The 22,911-nt window shown below is 39.2% G+C and overlaps 1 protein-coding gene across 11 annotated transcripts in view; it reads left to right on the top strand.

The window, feature by feature from the left end:
• The window catches only part of DMD (dystrophin), a 2,122,534-nt gene that overhangs the window by 986,751 nt on the left and 1,112,872 nt on the right, over positions 1-22,911 (top strand). For all 11 annotated transcript variants that reach the window (XM_075132091.1, XM_048863664.2, XM_048863629.2 and 8 more), the window contains 3 exons: positions 886-1,059; positions 3,524-3,679; positions 16,420-16,590. In XM_075132091.1, the coding sequence (XP_074988192.1) occupies positions 886-1,059; positions 3,524-3,679; positions 16,420-16,590 (501 nt within the window). The remainder of the gene's footprint in view (positions 1-885; positions 1,060-3,523; positions 3,680-16,419; positions 16,591-22,911) is intronic.

Below are 22,911 nucleotides of genomic sequence, written 5' to 3'. Positions count from 1 at the left end.
AGAGGAAATGTAAATTGGTACAATGGAGACTTTACTAGCTTTTATGCAATTCATATATATTGGTTTCAGAGTAGCAGCCGTTTTAGTCTGTATCCGCAAAAAGAAAAGGAGGACTTGTGGCACCTTAGAGATGAACCAATTTATTTGAGCTTAAGCTTTCGTGAGCTACAGCTCACTTCATCGGATGCATACTGTGGAAAATATATTGGTGCAGATGACCTCTTGGTCACTGATTCTAAGAAAGCCGAGGTCACTAATGATTACCATTAGTGCAGTTAACTGGTAGATTCAGGTCGTCAAGCTAGATGATCACAATGGTCCCTTCTACCTTTAAAATCTCTGATTATATGAGAATCAAATCCCAGAGCCTGTGCCAAGCCTATGAACAGTGCACAAGCTTCATGCAGGGCTTCTTTACAGTGAGTAGAGGAAGGATAATCTCCCAATCCCTATAAAAATATATCATGGAAGTGAGCTGCATTTCTGGTGTCTTATGTATAGTGTGATCTCCCTTTGCAGGGAAAATGGATACTGGAACCAATCCCAATCCCCCTGCATGCTAGTAAACATTGAGCTTTCACCATCGGCTCTGCACTGGTAGTATAGATCCTTACACAGGCACCTTCTACCCATTCCCTTCTTTCCCATGCAACAGAATATCGCCAGTTCTGTTGCATTTAGTTGCCCTTTGCAGGTGCAAGTGAGAAGGGAAGGATTTTCTTCCTTGTATAAAAACCAAGACTGGTGTCAGCAGAGGTCTAGTTAAAGAATCAAATGTTTTGAGGTGCAAGAAATCATGAGAAAACATACTGATTGGTAACCCATTCTGAGAATGACTCCATTTTTTCCTCCTATTTTTACCACTGACCCATATTGACTTTTCAGAAAAAAATACAAGACGTCTCCATGAAGTTCCGCTTGTTCCAGAAGCCAGCCAATTTTGAGCAGCGTCTACAGGAATGTAAAAGAATTTTAGATGAAGTAAAATTGCAGGTGCCCAAGTTGGAGATGAAGAGTGTAGAGCAGGAGGTAGTGCAGTCACAGTTGGATCATTGCATGGTATGTATGTACAGTCCAGTGATTTTTTTTTTCAAATAATTTCCTGCCTTTTCACATGTCAAGTATGTCTCGTTGGGATTTATATATATATATATATATGGGTGAGATTTTCAAAAATGCCTAAGAGATTTAGGAGCATTGATCCCATTGAAATTTAGGGAAATTTGTGATCTTACGTATTTTAAGAATGTTTGAAAATCCCACCCCATATGTTTATTTCCTACTTCTCTCTTTCTTGCAAATCAAGGACTCATCAATTTTAAGTTGTCTTAGATGCTACACATGTGCCTGAGTCACTCTGCCACTTTTTGCAGTTTTAAAATGACATTTTCCCTATACTTTTAAATGTGTTTCAAACTCTACAAACAATCAAGGGAAACTGATTATATGGTTGAAATGTTGAAACTGGCTACTGGAGCTGGTTGAAAATCAAACTTTCCATTCTGTGGGAAATTTATAGGGTGGCCTCTCTGGCCATGCTACATCTCCTGTGATGCACTACAGTCATGGGATTCTGTTGATGAACCATGATGGTTTAACAAAGGGGAGGGCCACGGTGCATCATGGGAAATTTAGCCCATAAGGCATCTAAACTAAAATGCTTATGAGACACCGCAGCAGCTCAGGTAGGCACACTATCATAAGAATGAAATGGAAGTTATAAATTCTGGGTTTACAATGTCTCGATTCAGCAACTAACTTTTTAGCAGAAGAGTACTTACAGTTGCGATACACTAGACAACCTCATATTGTTTTGTCCTAATGTCCTTGCTTATCATTTTTACCTCTGCTGGTGGATCAGCATGAGCTGCACAACAGCTGTCTTCCTTGCTGTGCCCTGTATACAAAGTTGGCTGCATTTCAGTGATGAAGTATGTGTTTATCTTGCAAGTCACATGAGGATCCTTGGGAAAGAATGGGGATATAGATATATATCCCCATTTTATATATATGTAAAATTATATTAATATGTTTTTGAGAATCAAGTTGTTAATGAACTTCAGATTAAACTATAGAGAGGATGTGCTGAGTTTCTCTTATCAGGTCTGCAATAGAAAAAGCATCATATCTTTACCTGAACTGTCTACACTTATTGGACATGGAATTTGTTTCACTATAATATCACAAGAGGCACTGGTAATAATAAAAAAACCCACAAAAATACTTAACACAAGCTCAATCAGCAAGGAAAGAAATACAGTCTAGATTCTTTTAAAAGTTCTGTCAACGTATATGAAATAAGTTATTTCAGCACATCACAACAAAGTGTGAGAGCATATAATGAAGCTAAAAGAACCTCAACAATAAATTTCAAGAACCTTGCCATTTAAATTCTTCACTTTTTTATGTTTATTGATATTCTATAGTTCAGAGGAGTGTCTCTTTCCCAGTTCAGTGTAATAAATTTCTAGTGCCATAACAGAATTCAATTTTAAATGAAATGAAGGAAACAAAGTTAAATTACATATTTAAACAGAAAAAAGTTAAGGATGTTTGTTTGGATAAGGTTTATCCAAAATAATTTCTGCGGGTGCCAAATATTAGATCAGTTATTTTGGATACCAGGTTATTTGGCAACCCTGTTATATATATATATAGATGTTGTTGTTGTATCCAGGGAATCAGGGTTTGGACAGACAGGTAGTGCTATCCCTTTTTTAATCCTCATTCTTTTAAAAGGTAAGGGGAAAGCATGGTCTATGCACACTGATTGCATGTCATTACTTAAATAAATGTTTGTTTTGTCCACACTTGCTGCTTAGTCATTTGAAACAATTAGAAAAGATAGATGGAGGTATATAATATATTTTTTCTTTAAAAGGCAGTAAATCTCTTTGCTTTTTAGGCCATTAAAAGCAATATTAAACATAATTAAATGGAAGGGGAAATCTGTGCTGTATCAGTCGAAGGATTTAGTGTATGGGGAACTGTCAGATTTCTGCTCAAATTAGGCTTTTAGATTGTGGGTGGTTGAGGACGTGAGTAGGGCAGCTGCTATTATTTTAAGTGCTGTATTGTCTAAACCAGCTGAGATCAGACCTTTGTCTTATGATGTTACAAATTCTGGTGGCCACTGGCTTCTTGACTCAGCACTTCCACCATGGCTGCCACCGGTGGGACGTTAAAACCAACAATAGCAGAACATTCTAGATGAATAAGTCGAATGTAGACATGGACATATAATTTTGAATTCTGATTAATAAATAAAGCTCTAACAGTCTTGTAAATGCTTTTGCATTATCTGTATGTGATTTATGCATAACTAGAAGCTGGCATCTCAAGTTCCTTTAGTTTCCATAGGAGTTGAGGGTCCTCACAGTCTCACAGGTGACGCTCTTATGCACCAAACAATGCCAAGATTGGTAGTAGTTCTGCATAATCACTTCAGTCCCAAGATTGCATTGCTTTTATTCATTTATTTTATTAATTTTGGTGTTTCTCTCTTCTGTGTTGATTTGATTAGAAATTGTATAAAAGCTTGAGTGAGGTGAAGTCTGAAGTGGAAACAGTGATAAAAACTGGACGTCAGATTGTTCAGAAACAACAGACAGAGAAGCCCAAAGAACTGGATGAAAGACTTACAGCTTTGAAGCTGCAGTATAATGAATTGGGCGCTCTGGTATGTACTCTGATATACAATGCAAAACCAGGCTCTGTTTCTGGCTTTTCAAGCTAAGTACATTCTTTGTATTGTGTGGTAACATGTATTGTTTGTTTATTCCTTTTAAGTCTCTGAAATCAATCCTACCTCTGTTTATAAAAGTGTAATCCTTGTTAGGAAGCCAAAAACAATCAATTAGATACATATTCAGTTAGGTCCAAGAAAATATGCAAAACTCAGAGACATGTAATATTGATTTCTTTATCAGGTTTTAAGGTTATTCTTTCCTAAAATTGAATTTACTTTTTGCCTTCCAAAGACTTTTTTTAGATCGATGGGCTATTTACCAGTCACCAATTTAAAAGCACTCTAGGTAGGGCTACATCTATAGATGAGATCATGGGTTTTTCATTCTGTGCATTACATTATAAGAAAGAGAGATCTCCCAGTTCTTATTTGCATAGGTCTCAGAATGCCTCATTCTGCAGGCCACCATGAAAAGGTCAGTTGACCAAGATGCTTGTTGCTGTTGCAGCATCCCTATGGGGAAATTTTAATACCACTGCAGCTGGCTTCTTGCATGTGACTATACACACATTAATGGGTTTTGTGTGGTAACTCTTCCCCTGTACATGCCTCATGTGGCTGTGCACTGTCTCCAGTTAGAACCCTTGCATGCCTGTTTACATTCTTACTTTCACTGTGATAGGTACTGATTTTTGTATATGCAAACCACACAGAATGTTGTATTCATGAGCATATGGAATAATTTATACCTATTTTGCTCCTCATACACCTTCATAGACCTATTTAGGATTTCATACTTAGATCCTCTCTCCTTGCAGAAGCTGCTTCCAAATTTCCTTAGTGTTGGGCAAGAATAAATCAACAGTATTGGTAGGCTAGGGCTGAAAATACAATGCCTTGAAAACTAGCCCTTTGGGAAGCTGTGGTACTGTAGAATAGCTGGCACTGTTGTTGTATTTAGTTTGATCATTTGATTCATATCAACATGATGATGAGGACTTAATTAATATTCTCCCACTAAGGAGCACTTAAAGACGATAAAGTCATCGCAGAGAAACTAAATGAATTTTTTGCTTCACTCTTCATGGCTGAGGATGTTAGGGAGATTCCCAAACCTGAGCTGTCTTTTGTAGGTGACAAATCTGAGGAATTGTCACAGATTGAAGTGTCACTAGAGGAGGTTTTGGAATTAATTGAGAAACTTAACAGTAACAAGTCACCGGGACCAGATGGCATTCACCCAAGAGTTCTGAAAGAACTCAAATGTGAAATTGTGGGACTATTAACTATGGTTTGTAACCTGTCCTTTAAATCAGCTACTGTACCCAGTGACTGGAAGATAGCTAAAGTAATGCCAATATTTAAGAAGGGCTCTAGAGGTGATCCTGGCAATTACAGACCGGTAAGTCTAATGTCAGTACCGGGCAAATTAGTTGAAACAATAGTAATGAATAAAATTGTCAGACACATAAAAGAGCATAAATTGTTGTGCAAAAGTTAACATGGTTTCTGTAAAGGGAGATCATGTCTTACTAATCTATTAGAGTTCTTTGAAGGGGTCAACAAACATGTGGACAAGGGGGATCCAGTGGACATAGTGTACTTAGATTTCCTGAAAGCCTTTGACAAGCCCTCACCAAAGGCTCTTATGTAAATTAAGTTGTCATGGGATTAGAGGGAAGATCTTTTCATGGATTGAGAACTGGTTAAAAGACAGGGAACAAAGGGTAGGAATAAATGGTAAATTTTCAGAATGGAGAGGGGTAACTAGTGCTGGTCCTCAGGGTCAGTCCTAGGACCAATCCTATTCAACTTATTCATAAATGATCTAGAGAAAGGGGTAAACAGTGCAGTGGCAAAGTTTGTAGATGATACTAAACTGCTCAAGATAGTTAAGACCAAAGCAGACTGTGAAGAACTTCAAAAAGATCTCACAAAACTACGTGATTGGGCAACAAAATGGCAAATGAAATTTAAAGTGGATAAATGTAAAGTAATGCACATTGGAAAAAATCACCCCAACTATACATACAATATGATGGGGGGCTAATTTAGCTACAACTAATCAGGAGAAAGATCTTGGAGTCATCATGGATAGTTCTCTGAAGACGTCCATGCGGTGTGCAGCGGCAGTCAAAAAAGCAAACGTGATGTTAGGAATCATTAAAAAAGGGGGAGAGTATAAGACGGAAAATATCTTATTGCCCTTATATAAATCCATGGTACGCCCACATCTTGAATACTATGTACAGATGTGGTGCCCTCATCTCAAAAAAGATATACTGGCATTAGAAAAGGTTCAGAGAAGGGCAACTAAAATGATTAGGGGCTTGGAAGGGGTCCCATCTGAGGAGAGATTAAAGAGGCTAGGACTTTTCAGCTTGGAAAAGAGGAGACTAATGCGGGATATGATAGATATAAAATCATAAATGGCGTGGAGAAAGTGAATAAGGAAAAGATATTTACTTTTTCCCATAATATAAGAACTAGGGGGCACCAAATGGGTAGCAGGTTTGAAACAAATAAAAGGAAGTTCTTCTTCACTCAGCGCATAGTCAACCTGTGGAACCCCTTGCCTGATTGTGAAGGCTAGAACTATAACAGGGTTTAAAAGAGAACTGGATAAATTCATGGAGGTTAAATCCATTAATAGCTATTAGCCAGGATGGGTAAGGAATGGTGTCCCTAGCCTCTGTTTGTCAGAGGGTGGAGATGGATAGCAGGAGAGAGATCACTTGATCATTACCTGTTAGGTTCACTCTCTCTGGGGCACCTGGCATTGGCCACTGTCAGTAGACAGGATACTGGGCTGGATGGACCTTTGGTTTGATCCAGTATGGACGTTCTTATGTTCACTATATCTATTCCTCTTCTCTCAGTTTTGCATGGTCTGCTAAAGAAAACTTGGTTATCAGAAATTTCCCAGTCTATTTTTATCTGAAAATGTTGATGATAGTTTTTTAAATGCAAGTACCGTTAATAAGGCAAACTTTTCCATCTCCATAGACTTTGCCTTTGTTGAACCAAATTTTTGTAACCTGTTAACTTTCTATCAGTGTACCTGTTCACAGAGCACATGTACAACAATAGTTAAGCACACTGAAACTCACTGAAAACTGCTGACAGCTAAACATCCATTCATTTCTAGAAGGTTCTAATCGAGCAGAAAATACTGATTGGGTTCTGCCCTGTCCAAAAGGCTGTTGATTATGACTTAACAATATGCTGTCCTATCCATAGAAAATGTCATCTGTTGTTCATAGGCATAGTTTGACTTCTGTATTTGGGGGGCAGCTCCAATCAGGCCAACGGGGTTGCTCATGTGGGGGAGATACAAATTCCGTGCTTGCCCACAGGGGTGCCATTTCAGATTGGGGCAGGGAGGGGAGGGCACAACTTTAACTAGGATTCCAGGGGCTACTTAGGCAACTGAAAACTTTAGTGATTTTGCAGATAATAACTTAGAAATTATTTGACAGGAGCATGGTATCTCCTATATCAAGAAAGAAAATTAAGTAAATATCAGCCCACCTCAGCTGTAATACAAACATGTTCTGACATCTTGCGGCAAGTCGTTTATGGGACACTGGTTAGGTTTAAAATTGTAATGTATATTCTTTCTCGGATACTCTTACTAAAGTCAGAAGGGACTATCCTGATCATCTACTCTGACCTTCTGCACATGGCAGGCCACAGAACCTCACCCACCCACTCCTGTAATATAGACCCCTAACCTCTGACTGAGTTACTAAAGGCCTCAAATAATGGTTTAAAGACTTCCTCTAGTTTAAACCTGCAAGTGACCCATGCCTCATGATGAAGAAGAAGGTGAAAAATTCCCAGGATCTCTGCCAATCTTACCTGTGGAAAAATTCCTTCCTGACCCCACATATGATGATCAGTTAGATCCTGAACATGTGGGCAAGACCCACCAGGCTGATAACTGGGAAAGAATTCTCTGTAGTAAGAGCCCTCGCCCGGTAGTGTCCTGTCCCCAGCTGTTGGGGATTTTTGCTACAGGCAGTCGCTGATGGGCCACATGCCATTGTAGGCAGTCCTGTCATACCATCCCCTCCATAAACTTATCAAGCTCAGGCTTCAAGCCACTTAGGGTTTTTTGCCCCCACTGCTCCCCTTGGGAGGCTGCTCCAGAACTTCACTCTTCTAACAGTTATAAACCTTTGCCTAATTTCAAGCCTAAACTTGTTGAAGACCAGTTTATATCCATTTGTTCTGGGGTCCACTGATCCCTAACTTAAATAACTCCTCTCCCTCCTTGGTATTTATCCCTCAGGTATATTTATACAGAGTAATCCTATCTCCCCTCAGCCTTGTATTGGTTAGACTAAACAATCCAAGCTCTGAGTCTCTTCTCGTAAGGTAGGTTTTCCATTCCTCAGATCATCCTAGTCACCCTTTCTCTGCACCTGTTCCAGTTGAATTCATCTGTCTTAAACATGGGAGACCAGATTTGCACACAATACTCTAGATGCGGTCTCACCAGTGATTGTATAATGGTACTAACACTTCTCTGTCTCTGCTGGAAATACCTCGCCTGATACATCCTTGGGCTCCATTAGCTTTTTTCACAGCTGCAGAAGCAGGAAGGGTCAGGAAGGGTCAGATGCCCCTCCCCAGATGCCTGGTGGGGGGCAGGGCCGGTGCCCCAAGCACCTAGGGAGTGGAAGGGGCGGGGCCAGAGCCAGGAGGGAAGGGCCGGGGCCAGAGCCTCTCCTCTTCTGGCCACACTGCTTGGGATGCATGTTGCACAGTGTTACTCTCTCCTCTTCCAGCCATACTGCCTGGGGTGCACTCTGCCCGGTGCAGCGCAGCAGCTGACTGGGAGAGTGCCTGGCTGTGGTACCAACAGACTGCCCCTCCAGCCCCACCCAGGCTCAGCTTCTGGGGACAGTGGTTGAGTGAGCCAGAGCCCCCCAGCCCTTCCAGCATGCTCAGAGTCAGCTTCTGTCCACAGAGGCTGAGCCTGGGTGGGGGGTAGCCTGGCACTCTTCCAGGCAGCTGCTGTGCTGCACCAGGCAACATCCGAGAGTGACCCTAGGGCCTGGCTGCCAGGAAGAGCAGCTGAACATGCCATGGAGAGCCAGGGCAGTGGGAGGACAGAGCCCTTCCCTTCCCAAGTAACCAGTTAGCCTCTCCCCCCTCCAGCAGGGGCCCTAGACTGGAGGTGGTGTGGGGAGGAGTCAAATGAGGAGGTCATGTGCCCCCCCTTTTTGCTGGTGCCCCCCTTTCTGTCCCTCCCACGAGTTGCCCATGCACAGATCAATCACACTGACAGCTCATAGTCATCCTGTGATCAACCAATACCCCCAGCTCTTTCTCCTCCACTGTCACTTCCAACTGATAAGTCCCCAGCTTATAGCAAAAATTCTTGTTCGTCACTAAGTATGTGACCTTGTACTTTGCACTATTAAATTTCATCCTATTTCTATTACTCCAGTTTACAAGGTCATCCAGATCTTCTTGTATGGCATTCCGGTCCTCCTCGGTATTGGTAATACCTCCCAACTTTGTGTCATCCGCAAATTATATTAGCACACTCCCACTTTCTGTGCCAAGGTCAGTAATAAAAATGTTAAATAAGATTGGTCCCAAGACCGATCCCTGAGGAACTCCACTAGTAACCTCACTCTAGCCTGAGAGTTCACGTCTCAGTATGACCTGTTGTAGTCTTCCCTTTAACCAGTTCCTTATCCACCTTTCAATTCTCATATTAATCCCTATCTTCTCCAGTTTAACTAATAATTTCTCATGTGGAACTGTATCAAATGCCTTACTGACATCCAGGAAGATTAGATCTACTGCATTTCCTTTGTCTAAAAAAATCAGTTATCTTCTCAAAGAAACATATTAGTAATTTTGTTACTACCTCTTGAATACAACAATTGAAACAATTGTTGAAAAATCTACAATTACTTTCTATCATTTGGGATACTTACTTTTTGCAGGTTTCAGAGGAACAGCCGTGTTAGTCTGTATTCGCAAAAAGAAAAGGAGTACTTGTGGCACCTTAGAGACTAACGAATTTATTCGTTAGTCTCTAAGGTGCCACAAGTACTCCTTTTCTTTTTACTTTTTGCAGTTCACCAAGCTTGGCAAAGATCATTTAACTTTAGGAAAACATCGGACCAGCCCTTTGTTATCTTAATTATCTGTTAATCACTCTGTTTATAAACAACATTATGACTCCTTGCCTCAGAGGCACAAACTGGGAGCAGCATGTCTCCTGTCTCCTCTGCTGCCTGCCTGAGGCTTGTAGCTTGGGGGGCAACACCCTCCTTTGCCCCCTCCCCCAACTCCACCTATACTGCTGTTGAAGCACAACCCCATCCAGATGCTCCATGGAGGAGATGCAGTATTTCTCTCTAGAAGAGAGTTCATGCAAATGTTGCACTTAACAGCAACACATGATGAATCTATTCTCTTCCTCTTCCTGCCCCTACTGGGAGCACACAGCTCACAGGACTTAATTAAAACCATAGCACTGGAGTAAATTTGGTGCATTAAGTGGCTGAATGCACCCTGTAGGATGAAGGTTGTGATTTAAATGTTTGCTTATTGCAGACATAAATATAATTTTAATAAACAGAGTAGCAGAAAATGCATAATTTTTGTCAGATTAAAATTTATTAAGTTAAATTAACAGCTAGTTAACAGCTAATAAAGAGAGTCCCTATTAGCTACAAGAGTCAGCCTATGTTTTAAGCACATGGTGGTGATCAAACCCCACAGTCCTCCACACAATAACCTTTAAGAATTATATTATTTTTGGAAGAACTAATATTCATTTCGGGAATGAATTCATTGGGGGAACCTGTATCAAGGCAATTATCTATATTTAGTTTGGAAATTGCTAGAAAGGTAAAATAAACAAAGATATTAACAAATATCAATCTTCTGAGTGCTGGGACAGCTAAAAGCCTTCTTCAGAAAGATTGGATGACATTGTCATTTGAGATTAAATATTTTACTCAGCACATTTAATACAATAAGGCATGTTTGATCAATTTTAAAAAGTGTGGATTGGGGGTTAAAATGTGCTTTGTAACACATGCACACTGGGTTTATCTCTCATAACTTCTTTAAATTAAATAGTTCCATGCCATTTATTACAAGACTACATTTAGCATTAAAAAAAAAAAAAAAGATTGCATGAAATGACTGCACCTGTATCTTTGCACTGGGTAAAGGATGAAATGTTTAGTTAGAGAACAATTAGTGGCCTAAAGTGCTTTGTTTATTTTTGTTAATATAGACATAATAGTTCGCGTTTATTTTTACCTGGAAGGACTGTTAACAATTTTAGTGAAACAAAGCGACCAAGGCTATGACATACAGTATTTTCATATGCATTTCAACTTTTCAGTTCCCCCAACTGCATATTCTAATGAAAGCTAAATATTTTGCCAAATATTTTGTTTTGAAGAGAAAAATAGTTCATGTAAAATAAAAATCAGGATTGAAATATTTGGGTCCAGTGTACCATCTTTACTTGGACAAACTCCAACTGAGAATTTTGCCTAAACATGGACGTTTTGAGTTGGACCCAAATGTATTGTCTCATGCTTATGTTTATATGTATACTTATATATGCCCTGATTCAGGGAAGATTCCCTTTACAAGACATTACTTAAGCACATTCTTAAAGTTAAGTGTATGCTTAAGTACTATCTTAAATAGAGATGGACTTAAATACGTGCGCAAGTGCTTTTCAGAATTGGGGCCATATATTGTATAGGCCTCAGATGGTCAGAACGAATATAACTAACAAAATTTTAGAAACTTCTATCTATTACCAAATATAGCTTTTTAAAAATATGCACAGCAATATCATGTTAAGATCCAATAACATGTGACCTTTGGGAGCTAGAAAGAAGTGCCTGTGTCCCAGCTGAAAGCTAGGAAACTATCTTGTAATGAGAAAAGGAGTACTTGTGGCACCTTAGAGACTAACCAATTTATTTGAGCATGAGCTTTCGTGAGCTACAGCTCACTTCATCAGATGCATACCGTGGAAACTGCAGCAGACTTTATATATACACAGAGAATATGAAACAATACCTCCTCCCACCCCACTGTCCTGCTGGTAATAGCTTATCTAAAGTGATCAACAGGTGGGCCATTTCCAGCACAAATCAAGGTTTTCTCACCCTCCACGCCCCCACACAAATTCACTCTCCTGCTGGTGCTAGCCCATCCAAAGTGACAACTCTTTACATAATCAAGTCGGGCTATTTCCTGCATAAATCCAGGTTTTCTCACATCCCCCCCACCCCCATACACACACAAACTCACTCTCCTGCTGGTAATAGCTCATCTAAACTGACCACTCTCCAAGTTTAAATCCAAGTTAAACCAGAACATCTGGGGGGGGGGGGGTAGGAAAAAACAAGAGGAAACAGGCTACCTTGCATAATGACTTAGCCACTCCCAGTCTCTATTTAAGCCTAAATTAATAGTATCCAATTTGCAAATGAATTCCAATTCAGCAGTTTCTCGCTGGAGTCTGGATTTGAAGTTTTTTTGTTTTAAGATAGCGACCTTCATGTCTGTGATTGCGTGACCAGAGAGATTGAAGTGTTCTCCGACTGGTTTATGAATGTTATAATTCTTGACATCTGATTTGTGTCCATTTATTCTTTTACGTAGAGACTGTCCAGTTTGACCAATGTACATGGCAGAGGGGCATTGCTGGCACATGATGGCATGTAATGGAAGACAACTCCTATTTCTAGTCCTGATGGGTCTTGTGATATCAGACCTCAAACCTACCACTGGTTCAGGACTGAATATTGTCTGTCTAGAGTCTAAGGCCAGTATAGTTTGGGCTTGGTATGAGAATTCCATGCAAATGCGGGGGAGGGAGGAGATAATTTCCTAGCACACTTCTTTTTTAAATGGCATCTGTTTTAAACCCCTCAATGGTTTTAAAATTTAGAAATGGCCCTCATAGAGACAGGTTAGTGAGGAGAGTGCAGAAGGTTAAATGTGTCACTTGTGTATCACCATCACATGTGGGGTGTGTGTGTGTGTGTGCACGCGTGCACGTGTGTATGCACACATGTTTACACAAAACATATCTGTCTCACACACTTATAATGCTTTGGGATGGTTACCTTACTTCTGAATGGCTGTGCAAGGCTAGAAACCACTTGGCAGTCAAGGAGGAGTGGAGTTATGGCCCTGCCTCTGTACTGTGTCAGTATAAAAGAGGGCTGGACCATGTCAAAGGGACTGGGAGGGGCAGTCCATTGAGTGTGTTCTCCTGTCCTCCCTGAACCACTGCACACTCTCAGGCAAGACCTACAGCAGGTGTACAGTCCTTCCTCAGCAATCTACCACGATCCAGAAATGTGGCTTAAAGCCACAAGAGAGTCCTTAAGTGAGTTCCTTTGTGTTTTATGTCAAAATATTTTCCATCTTATGAAGAGTTGTTTTTGTTTTTGTTTTTTTACCAAATCATTGCAGTTTCTCTAAAAGTACAGTTTTGTAACAGAGAATATCAGTAACAGAAAAAGTAACAATGATCACTTCAGTAAAAAGAAAATAATATCTCAGAAACGATGCTAATTAGCAGTTTTTAGTATAAATGGCACACATTCTATTTGGGGTTATTGTATAAAACAAAAGGCCTTAAGATGGCAGTGTTTCCCATTTTTTCTTTTAAATACAGATTTTAAAATTGCTTTTAACAAAGCAGGGGAAAATCAATATAACATTAGCTTCTGGGCATATACAGTAGATCTCTGAATCATGGAATTTTATTTCTATTATATAAAGAACATACAAAAGCAAAAGTTGTGTTTATAGATGTGTATCTTTAATTTATTCAAAAATAAATACAGCATATATTCATGGTTCTGTAAGTTCTCTACAATATTTAAAAATTTAATTTACATAAATAAACAACTTCTTAAGTACTACATGCATGAAAAGCCTGAAAGTTAGATGGTTGTTTTTTTTACAGTGTTCCCTAAAAGTAAGCAAATTTGGTCTATATTGGACAACTGGCTAAGGAGGAAAGTGCCAACATATTCTTATGTGTGAATAATTACAAAAAACATCATTAAAAGAATGTTGCGGTTGCAAAGTCAAGCACTGAGTAGTTAGGATATACCACAATTAAGATCCCCCCTGCAACATAGCAGCCCTCTAGGTCTGAGCCCATCTTCATATGGGAAGTCTGTGGCAGAGTCTGAAATAGAACCCACCTTTTCTGGACCTCAGTTCAGTGCCTTAAATGCAAGAGAATTTCCTTTTGCTGCTTACAATTCTCCACCTCATTCTCTGTCCATCCCATACACTGAATGAGGCAGGTGTCTTTAGAACAGGCAATATGTGATCATGCAATTAAAGACTATATCATAATGTATACACACAAAGGGGCTGAATTAAGGTTGCAATCTCTCAGTTCCAGGGAAGGACATGCTACTGCACTTGCCTACCTCCTAAGGTAGGAGCATGTTCAATATTAAGGATTGTGAAGTGCACAAAATTATTCACAGCAGTCAGTGGAAGAGGTGAGAGTAGAATTCATGTTCTCCTCCTGGCTGTGGGTGCATACACCTTCCCATAGCCCCAGAGGGTTGCTCCATCTCTGCAGCATCTCCCTGTCCAGGGCTTTAATTCTAGGCCTGCTATGCGGGAAGTTTTATTGGAGCTGAGAGCATACTTAATGTATCTGGTATCTGGAACTTAGTGGAGATGGAATGTTCTGAGATTTTAGTATTAAGCCTTTAAAAAGCTCTAGCTAGCATGTGCAAATGGCCATTTTCACAAGTTTATAACTTGACCATATCTGGGTGAATTTTCATGGGGACACCAAAAGTCACATTTCTGACCCCAGGGTGACCCCTTCCTAAATGTCAAGTTTCAGCTTCAAACTCTAGGTACATACACTAAATATTTTCAAATAAATGGGTGAAAAAAATTACCTATTATCCCCAAACTTCATTCTTGGAACTGGAATGAACATTTTTCTGAAATGTATACACTCATAATCAGCACGAAGCAGAGAACAAGCATGAAAAATTTCAGCCAGAACATGTAAAATTGGGCAAAATTATAAGGAACTGAAAACAGGGTATTAGAATGGAAAGTGTTAAGCAATGTTAATGAAAGGTGTTGCTAACAGGCTCCACCTATAATATGTATAATGCTGTTTTGTTTCGCTAATGGATCATCAATAAAAAGGCTGTGCAATTTAAAAACAATTAAAAATAAAACTCAGGGGGATACAGTTTCATTTAAATAGTGACTGGTTGGCAGAGAGATCACTTATTTTCATTAAACATTAGTGACCTACAACTGAGTTCTAAGATATCCTTCTTTGATCACTTCTCTTTCAACTTGGGGAAAACAGACTCTTTTAATTCTCAGTTTTTGACTTCATGAGAGTTCAAGATTGTTCTTAAAATTAATGGTGATAGAAAAACATGACAAACTAATTTAAGTATGTGTAAGGAGCATAAATTAAATTACCTCTTTATTTTTCAAACTGTTTTCTCCATTGATGAGGTTGTTCATATTTAGGGATGTTATTAATCCTGTCATTCAGTATTTATTTTCAGTAGCCAGCTTTGTCCCAGAATGAATCCTTAAGTGGGTGAGATCAGATCAGGCTAGTGTAAAGGGGCAATAGGTGAAGGAGAGGAAAGGGATTCTTTATATAGGCATGCAGATGGGCTAGTAGAAGGGTACAGAAGATGGCAGGCCTCCACACCTTGGAGTAGTGGGAAGGAATTGATGGGTTTCTTTGTAGTACGGATGGAAGTGGAAGGAAGCCAGCTGAGGTGGAGGTGAGGCATTAAGCATTAAGATACAACTTTTAATTACATTATCATATAGTGCTTTTATGTAAGACCTCTGCCTCTGTTAGTATATAGAATGGATGGTGCTTAGTGAGCAGCTTTTCAATGTTTTGTTTTATCTTCCTTCTTCAATGTGTGGTCCCATATCTTATTTACTATACACACCTCACAGAGTGATTAGAGTACAATACTAATTCCCTCAGATGCAATGTTGCTGCACAAAGAAAGTTGTTGGGCTCAGCATTAGTGTGCTTAACTATCCATGGGAAAATTAATCATAGTTTCCGAAAAGGGGTTTTGGCTCCACTTCTGAGTCAAAAGGAAAGACTTCTAACTCAGCTGTTGCCATTTAGGTTGGATATTAGGAAAAACTTTTTCACTAGGAGGGTGGTGAAGCACTGGAATGCGTTACCGAGGGAGGTGGTGGAATCTCCATCCTTAGAGGTTTTTAAGGTCAGGCTTGACAAAGCCCTGGCTGGGGTGTTTTCATTGGGGATTGGTCCTGCTTTGAGCAGGGGGTTGGACTAGATGACCTCCTGGGGTCCCTTCCAACCCTGATATTCTATGATTCTATGATTTAACATGACACATATGTCTTCAAATGGGAGGGGAATAACTTTTAGTTATTCCCCATTCTGGAGGTGAGCTAGTTCAAACTTAATTTGTATAAAATTTCAAAATTAAATTATGTGATTTTATCAGTATAGAAGAATCTTAGACAAATTGATATGATAAGCAGTACATTAACCGTAACTACAAATATTGAGAGGAATAAGAAAGATATATCATATATTGTAAACATACAAAGTACAAGGCAGACGTGCATACAAAAATACAAGCCAGCAGGAAAGTACAAACTAGTTTGACTAAACAGTTAAAATCCACATATTTTTTCTTCTGCAGGTGACAGAAAAAAAACAAGAGTTAGAGAAATGTTTGAAATTGTCCCGGAAGCTACGAAAGGAAATGAATGCTCTGACAGAGTGGCTGGCAGTGACAGATGCAGAATTTACAAAGAGATCGGCGGTGGAGGGAATGCCTACTAATTTGGATGCTGAAGTTGCCTGGGGCAAGGTAATAATATAGAGTACTGTACATTTACATATGCTTCACTTACCATTTAGCTTTCTTTAATATGCAAGAAAGAGTGACAGAAATCTGGAAACTTGATGAGTTGAAAATTGTGAAAAAACATTGTTACATAATTATGATAACATTGTGACTTTAAAAGGTTTTAAGCATCATATTATTGCACATATCAGTAATAGAATCATAGAATATCAGGGTTGGAAGGGACCCCAGAAGGTCATCTAGTCCAACCCCCTGCTCGAAGCAGGACCAATTCCCAGTTAAATCATCCCAGCCAGGGCTTTGTCAAGCCTGACCTTAAAAACCTCTAAGGAAGGAGATTCTACCACCTCCCTAGGTAACGCATTCCAGTGTTTCACCACCCTCTTAGTGAAAAAGTTTTTCCTAATATCCAATCTAAACCTCCCCCACTGCAACTTGAGACCATTACTCCTCGTTCTGTCATCTGCTACCATTGAGAACAGTCTAGAGCCATCCTCTTTGGAACCCTCTTTCAGGTAGTTGAAAGCAGCTATCAAATCCCCCCTCATTCTTCTCGTCTGCAGGCTAAACAATCCCAGCTCCCTCAGCCTCTCCTCATAAGTCATGTGTTCTAGACCCCTAATCATTTTTGTTGCCCTTCGCTGGACTCTCTCCAATTTATCCACATCCTTCTTGAAGTGTGGGGCCCAAAACTGGACACAGTACTCCAGATGAGGCCTCACCAATGTCGAATAGAGGGGAACGATCACGTCCCTCGATCTGCTCGCTATGCCCCTACTTATACATCCCAAAATGCCATTGGCCTTCTTGGCAACAAGGGCACACTGCTGACTCATATCCAGCTTCTCGTCCACTGTCACCCCTAGGTCCTTTTCCGCAGAACTGCTGCCTAGCCATTCGGTCCCTAGTCTGTAGCGGTGCATTGGATTCTTCCGTCCTAAGTGCAGGACCCTGCACTTATCCTTATTGAACCTCATCAGATTTCTTTTGGCCCAATCCTCCAATTTGTGTAGGTCCTTCTGTATCCTATCCTTCCCCTCCAGCGTATCTACCACTCCTCCCAGTTTAGTATCATCCGCAAATTTGCTGAGAGTGCAATCCACACCATCCTCCAGATCATTTATGAAGATATTGAACAAAACCGGCCCCAGGACCGACCCTTGGGGCACTCCACTTGATACCGGCTGCCAACTAGACATGGAGCCATTGATCACTACCCGTTGAGCCCGACAATCTAGCCAGCTTTCTACCCACCTTATAGTGCATTCATCCAGCCCATGCTTCCTTAACTTGCTGACAAGAATACTGTGGGAGACCGTGTCAAAAGCTTTGCTAAAGTCAAGAAACAATACATCCACTGCTTTCCCTTCATCCACAGAACCAGTAATCTCATCATAAAAGGCGATTAGATTAGTCAGGCATGACCTTCCCTTGGTGAATCCATGCTGGCTGTTCCTGATCACTTTCCTCTCATGTAAGTGCTTCAGGATTGATTCTTTGAGGACCTGCTCCATGATTTTTCCAGGGACTGAGGTGAGGCTGACTGGCCTGTAGTTCCCAGGATCCTTCTTCTTCCCTTTTTTAAAGATTGGCACTACATTAGCCTTTTTCCAGTCATCCGGGACTTCCCCGGTTCGCCACGAGTTTTCAAAGATAATGGCCAATGGCTCTGCAATCACAGCCGCCAATTCCTTCAGCACTCTCGGGTGCAACTCGTCCGGCCCCATGGACTTGTGCACGTCCAGCTTTTCTAAATAGTCCCTAACCACCTCTATCTCCACTGAGGGCTGGCCATCTCTTCCCCATTTTGTGATGCCCAGCGCAGCAGTCTGGGAGCTGACCTTGTTAGTGAAAACAGAGGCAAAAAAAGCATTGAGTACATTAGCTTTTTCCACATCCTCTGTCACTAGGTTGCCTCCCTCATTCAGTAAGGGGCCCACACTTTCCTTGGCTTTCTTCTTGTTGCCAACATACCTGAAGAAACCCTTCTTGTTACTCTTGACATCTCTTGCTAGCTGCAGCTCCAGGTGCGATTTGGCCCTCCTGATATCATTCCTACATTCCCGAGAAATATTTTTATACTCTTCCCTGGTCATATGTCCAACCTTCCACTTCTTGTAAGCTTCTTTTTTATGTTTAAGATCCGCTAGGATTTCACCATTAAGCCAAGCTGGTCGCCTGCCATGTTTATTATTCTTTCGATTCATCGGGATGGTTTGTCCCTGTAACCTCAACAGGGATTCCTTGAAATACAGCCAGCTCTCCTGGACTCCTTTCCCCTTCAATTTAGTCAATTTAGTAAATAGGTTAGACCTGTCGAATAGCAATCATACTTTAGTGAGGTATGTTACTCTCACAGAAAAGAATTTGAGTTCAGGGTGATTAAAATCAATCTATACATGTAGATAATGCTATTATTTGGCATACATTATTTAATCTTAAATTTCCAGTTAAAAGCTTGGGGAGGGTGAGGGAAGCTATTTACCATCATTAATGAGATTTGAAATCCACACCTATTTCAAAGCCCAATACTACTAGAAACATATATAGCATATATGTATAGTTTCTCGTGCATAGAGTCCCATTGACATTCCATTAACTGTGAAACTCATTGGAAGTATCTATGTGTTTGAGTCACTATTTTTTAGTTTCAGTCTCCTGACATAAGACAATTCCATTATTTTTAAAGTTAAGCTCTCAAAGCTTTTAAGCTGCACACTCAGTTAATACAACATTGCTCACCATAATTTGATATGGTCAAAGAAATTGCAGACTGCGTTTTCACTAGGCCAGCAGACACATAAAAAATCACGCATCATATGTGCCTGCTAAAACGTATCTGAGGGTGAAATAAATAACCTAAAATAGCAAAGCCTTTCTAAGATAAATCTAGTTTGAAAATAGCTCCCCAATCTTACTGATCAAGGCCAAACTGAATTACTTGAATTTCTAATGCAGTCTTTCCATTTTTTTGCTGATAACAGGACTGATAAAATATCAGCAGAATAAATATGGTTTTATATATGTTCATCCATCCCACATCACAACAACGTTTTGTTTTTTTGCTGTGGATGTTCTAGTTTCCTCTGCTTACTTGTGACTCTCAAAGTAATTTTATCCCTGACTCTAGGGCTATCCATGAAATAAAATAAACAAATAAAATAAATGGATCTACACTACAAAGGACACTAAAAAGCATGCTCAAAAACGAGAAAACATTGAAGTGGGGGGTGGTATAAAATACACACAACCCTTTTGGCAAAATTGCAATAAAATACCTGTATGCACAACCAACCAACCTATGTGTACTTTACAGTGTTTGCTTGTTTACTTTTACACAATAACTATAAATACATTTTAGTCACACTACAGTTAAAATGTAATTTGAGAGTAATAATCCATATTATTAACCTACTGGTTCTAGGATATTGTACTAGGTACACGTCAGAAAAATTGTGTGTAATTACAGTGAAATGTATTGAATATGAAACTAGATTTTGTACAGGGACCCACACATGGTAAAATAACACCATCCACTTATAGCTGCTGTTAGCTTAAGAAAATGCTGCTTTATTGTTGGAACAACATACTCAAAAATGGTGATTAAAACCCCCACCCACAAACAGGAAGTAAGGTCAAAGAGTGAAACAGGTATCCAGCCCATAATATTCTGAGTCACTCAATTAGCTCTTTAATAGCCACTTTACTACATCAAAGAATTAATTCTATCATATAGTTAAACTTCTGGTTATATGTATATTTGGCAATCAGATGTATCAAAAAGTATAACCATGATGTTCCTACCATTTAATTACTGTCACTATATCTAAATAAGAACATGCACAAAAGCAAATAAGAACATGCACACACATCATCATTACAAGCATGCATATAAAATCTGACATAAAAGGAATCTTTTAAGGGTTTGGTTTAAATATACATTCAAAATTTTGACAATGAAACTGCAAAACTCCATTTAGCTTCCCCTTTTCTGTAACTTTCACTTCATGCAGGTATCTCACCCCTTGAGTCTAGCTTTACATTTTCAGGTTTGGATACTACCCAAAACATAAAACGCAAATCAAAGCTGCAAAGCTGCTTATTTTTTTGTGCAAGTCATACAAAATAACTGAGTTTTAATCATGTGAAACTCAGTGATCAGTATACTCAAACTATACATATCTTCTGATTATGCCCATATCCAAATCTTAAGCTAGTTATTCAACAACATGCAAGAAAGAAGGAGAACTCTGAAACTATATTGTTATATATAAATTGCAGATGCTTACAGGCCAACATTTTTCTATTTTTTTTCCCCAGATTAGTTTTGTTCAGTAGACCTGTGCCTAAAAAAAAAGTGAAAGATCTTACTGAACTTCACCTTGTAATGTAGATATATATGAACACCATTGTATATACTCCTTGAGAAGAATGCAGTGGATACGGGGTTTGGAGCAAGATTTGGTTTTGGTTGACTTTTTTTTTTTAAACGCTACTTAACCCTATGATGTGACCTAAGCCTTTTTCCTTAGTTTGAAACATTAATCTTCTAGTGACATACACGTTGCTGCCGCATGAATCAAGTTAATAGGAAAAGGATTTGCCTCTATTTGTAAATGCTTTTAAAGGTTCATAAGTTTTTCTTGTCATCATCGTAGAATAATATAATTTTTAAATTTATCGTCTAGAATCACAGCAAGAGACATTTGAGAATGTGATTCTAATTATTAATAATATTATTTATTTGTTTATTTTATTTTGGAAGTTTACCCTGGTTTGTGAAACCCCCATTGCTGCTCAGTATTTTTCATGTTCACCTGCTTCTTTTTCCTGTGGTGAAGTCTACATATTACATCAGACTGCATGAAGTTTTGGTTAATCCTATCATTTTATCCTCCATAGCAAAGGACAAATGTCAGATTTTCAAGGGAAGAAGTATGTATTCATGCAGAACTAGCCTGCCAATCACCAGGTGCATTTTCCAGTGAAGAAAACAAAAACACTGTTTGCTAATGCTGAACTACACAGTACCTTTCTGCTGAAATGGAGATGTAGCTGCATTACCATCTGCATATTTCGCTGCGTGATCAGGGAAGCTAGTTTATTTTTATTTTACCAAATAATTCTGATGCATACACCCTTGAAGCATGTTAAATGGAAAGGTTTGTCCTTAATTCGTTTTAATTTAACTATTGGATATGAACCTTAATGCTCTAAAACTTGCATAATTAGGGTTTGAGGTCTGCTGATTAGTGCAGTTACACAGTAGGAAGTTCTTGTTATGTCTTACTGTTGCTACAAACAGGTAGACCATTAAATTTTTTTCTCCCGAAGACAATCAAGAAAGGAAAGAAAAGTTCATTAAAATTTCATATAAGAGAAATGTGCTGAATGGTTGAACCAGCTTGAACTGTAATTAAAGCTGAACCAAGCCCGTGTTACTGTTTCTGCTAATCTGCAGAAATATTATATAGTACTGCATATTCTCATGAGGAAGTGATGCTTTAGTGGTTACAGTAAAAAGCTGGTATCTAGAAAATCTTCGGTTCAAATCCAGCCTGAACTGATCACTTATTGTGTGACCTTCGGCAAGTCACTTCACCTTTTTTTGCTTCAATCAGCTCAGCGAAAAAACATTGGGTGAAAACAGCAGGCCTTTACTGAAGTGTATATATGCAAACCAGGCTGGGTTTATAATCCCATTATCAGGAATGTTCTGGTTGGAGAATTTTTAGCATGTATGAAGCAATATTTACATAAATATAGGGACATATTCTCCATCCCATACACCATTTTTATACTTTTATCAACTCCTTTGATTTCAGTGAAGTCACATCTCTGCAAAGGTGCTATAGAGAGGAGAATCTGGTTCATTGAATGTATGCTTCAATAAGCAGTAATTTTATGATGTAATAAGTATTAATTCTTCAAAGACATAGTTTCCAATAAAGGATTATTACTGTTTCATAACGCTGTGAAGAGATTATAAATCCTGCAAGGACTGCTGTAATTAAGCATTTTTAAATTATTTTTAAAGATGTAGGGAAATTCTCAGGCAATACTTGGTTGAACTGGAGTTGAATCTGTGTAGACAAAACCAATGACTGTTTCAAATCTGCTTTAAAAGAAGGTTAAAAAAAGATTTAAAACATATAAGCAACTTCTAATCTTTGGGAAGCCTGGAAATTAATGTTTTGCTTTAATACATGTGTATCTATTGTGACAAAATCAGACCTGTCAGTTCTGAAAAGGTGACTGAAGACAGATAAATCAGTCATAGAATGTTAAAGCCTTTTTCCTATGAACTGAAAAGAGATTACCTTA

The sequence above is a fragment of the Caretta caretta genome, chromosome 1, assembly GCF_965140235.1.
Source record: "Caretta caretta isolate rCarCar2 chromosome 1, rCarCar1.hap1, whole genome shotgun sequence".
Taxonomy (NCBI): Eukaryota; Metazoa; Chordata; order Testudines; family Cheloniidae; genus Caretta; species Caretta caretta.
The sequence above is the reverse complement of the archived record's forward strand: the minus strand, read 5'-3'. Positions and strand labels throughout refer to the sequence as shown.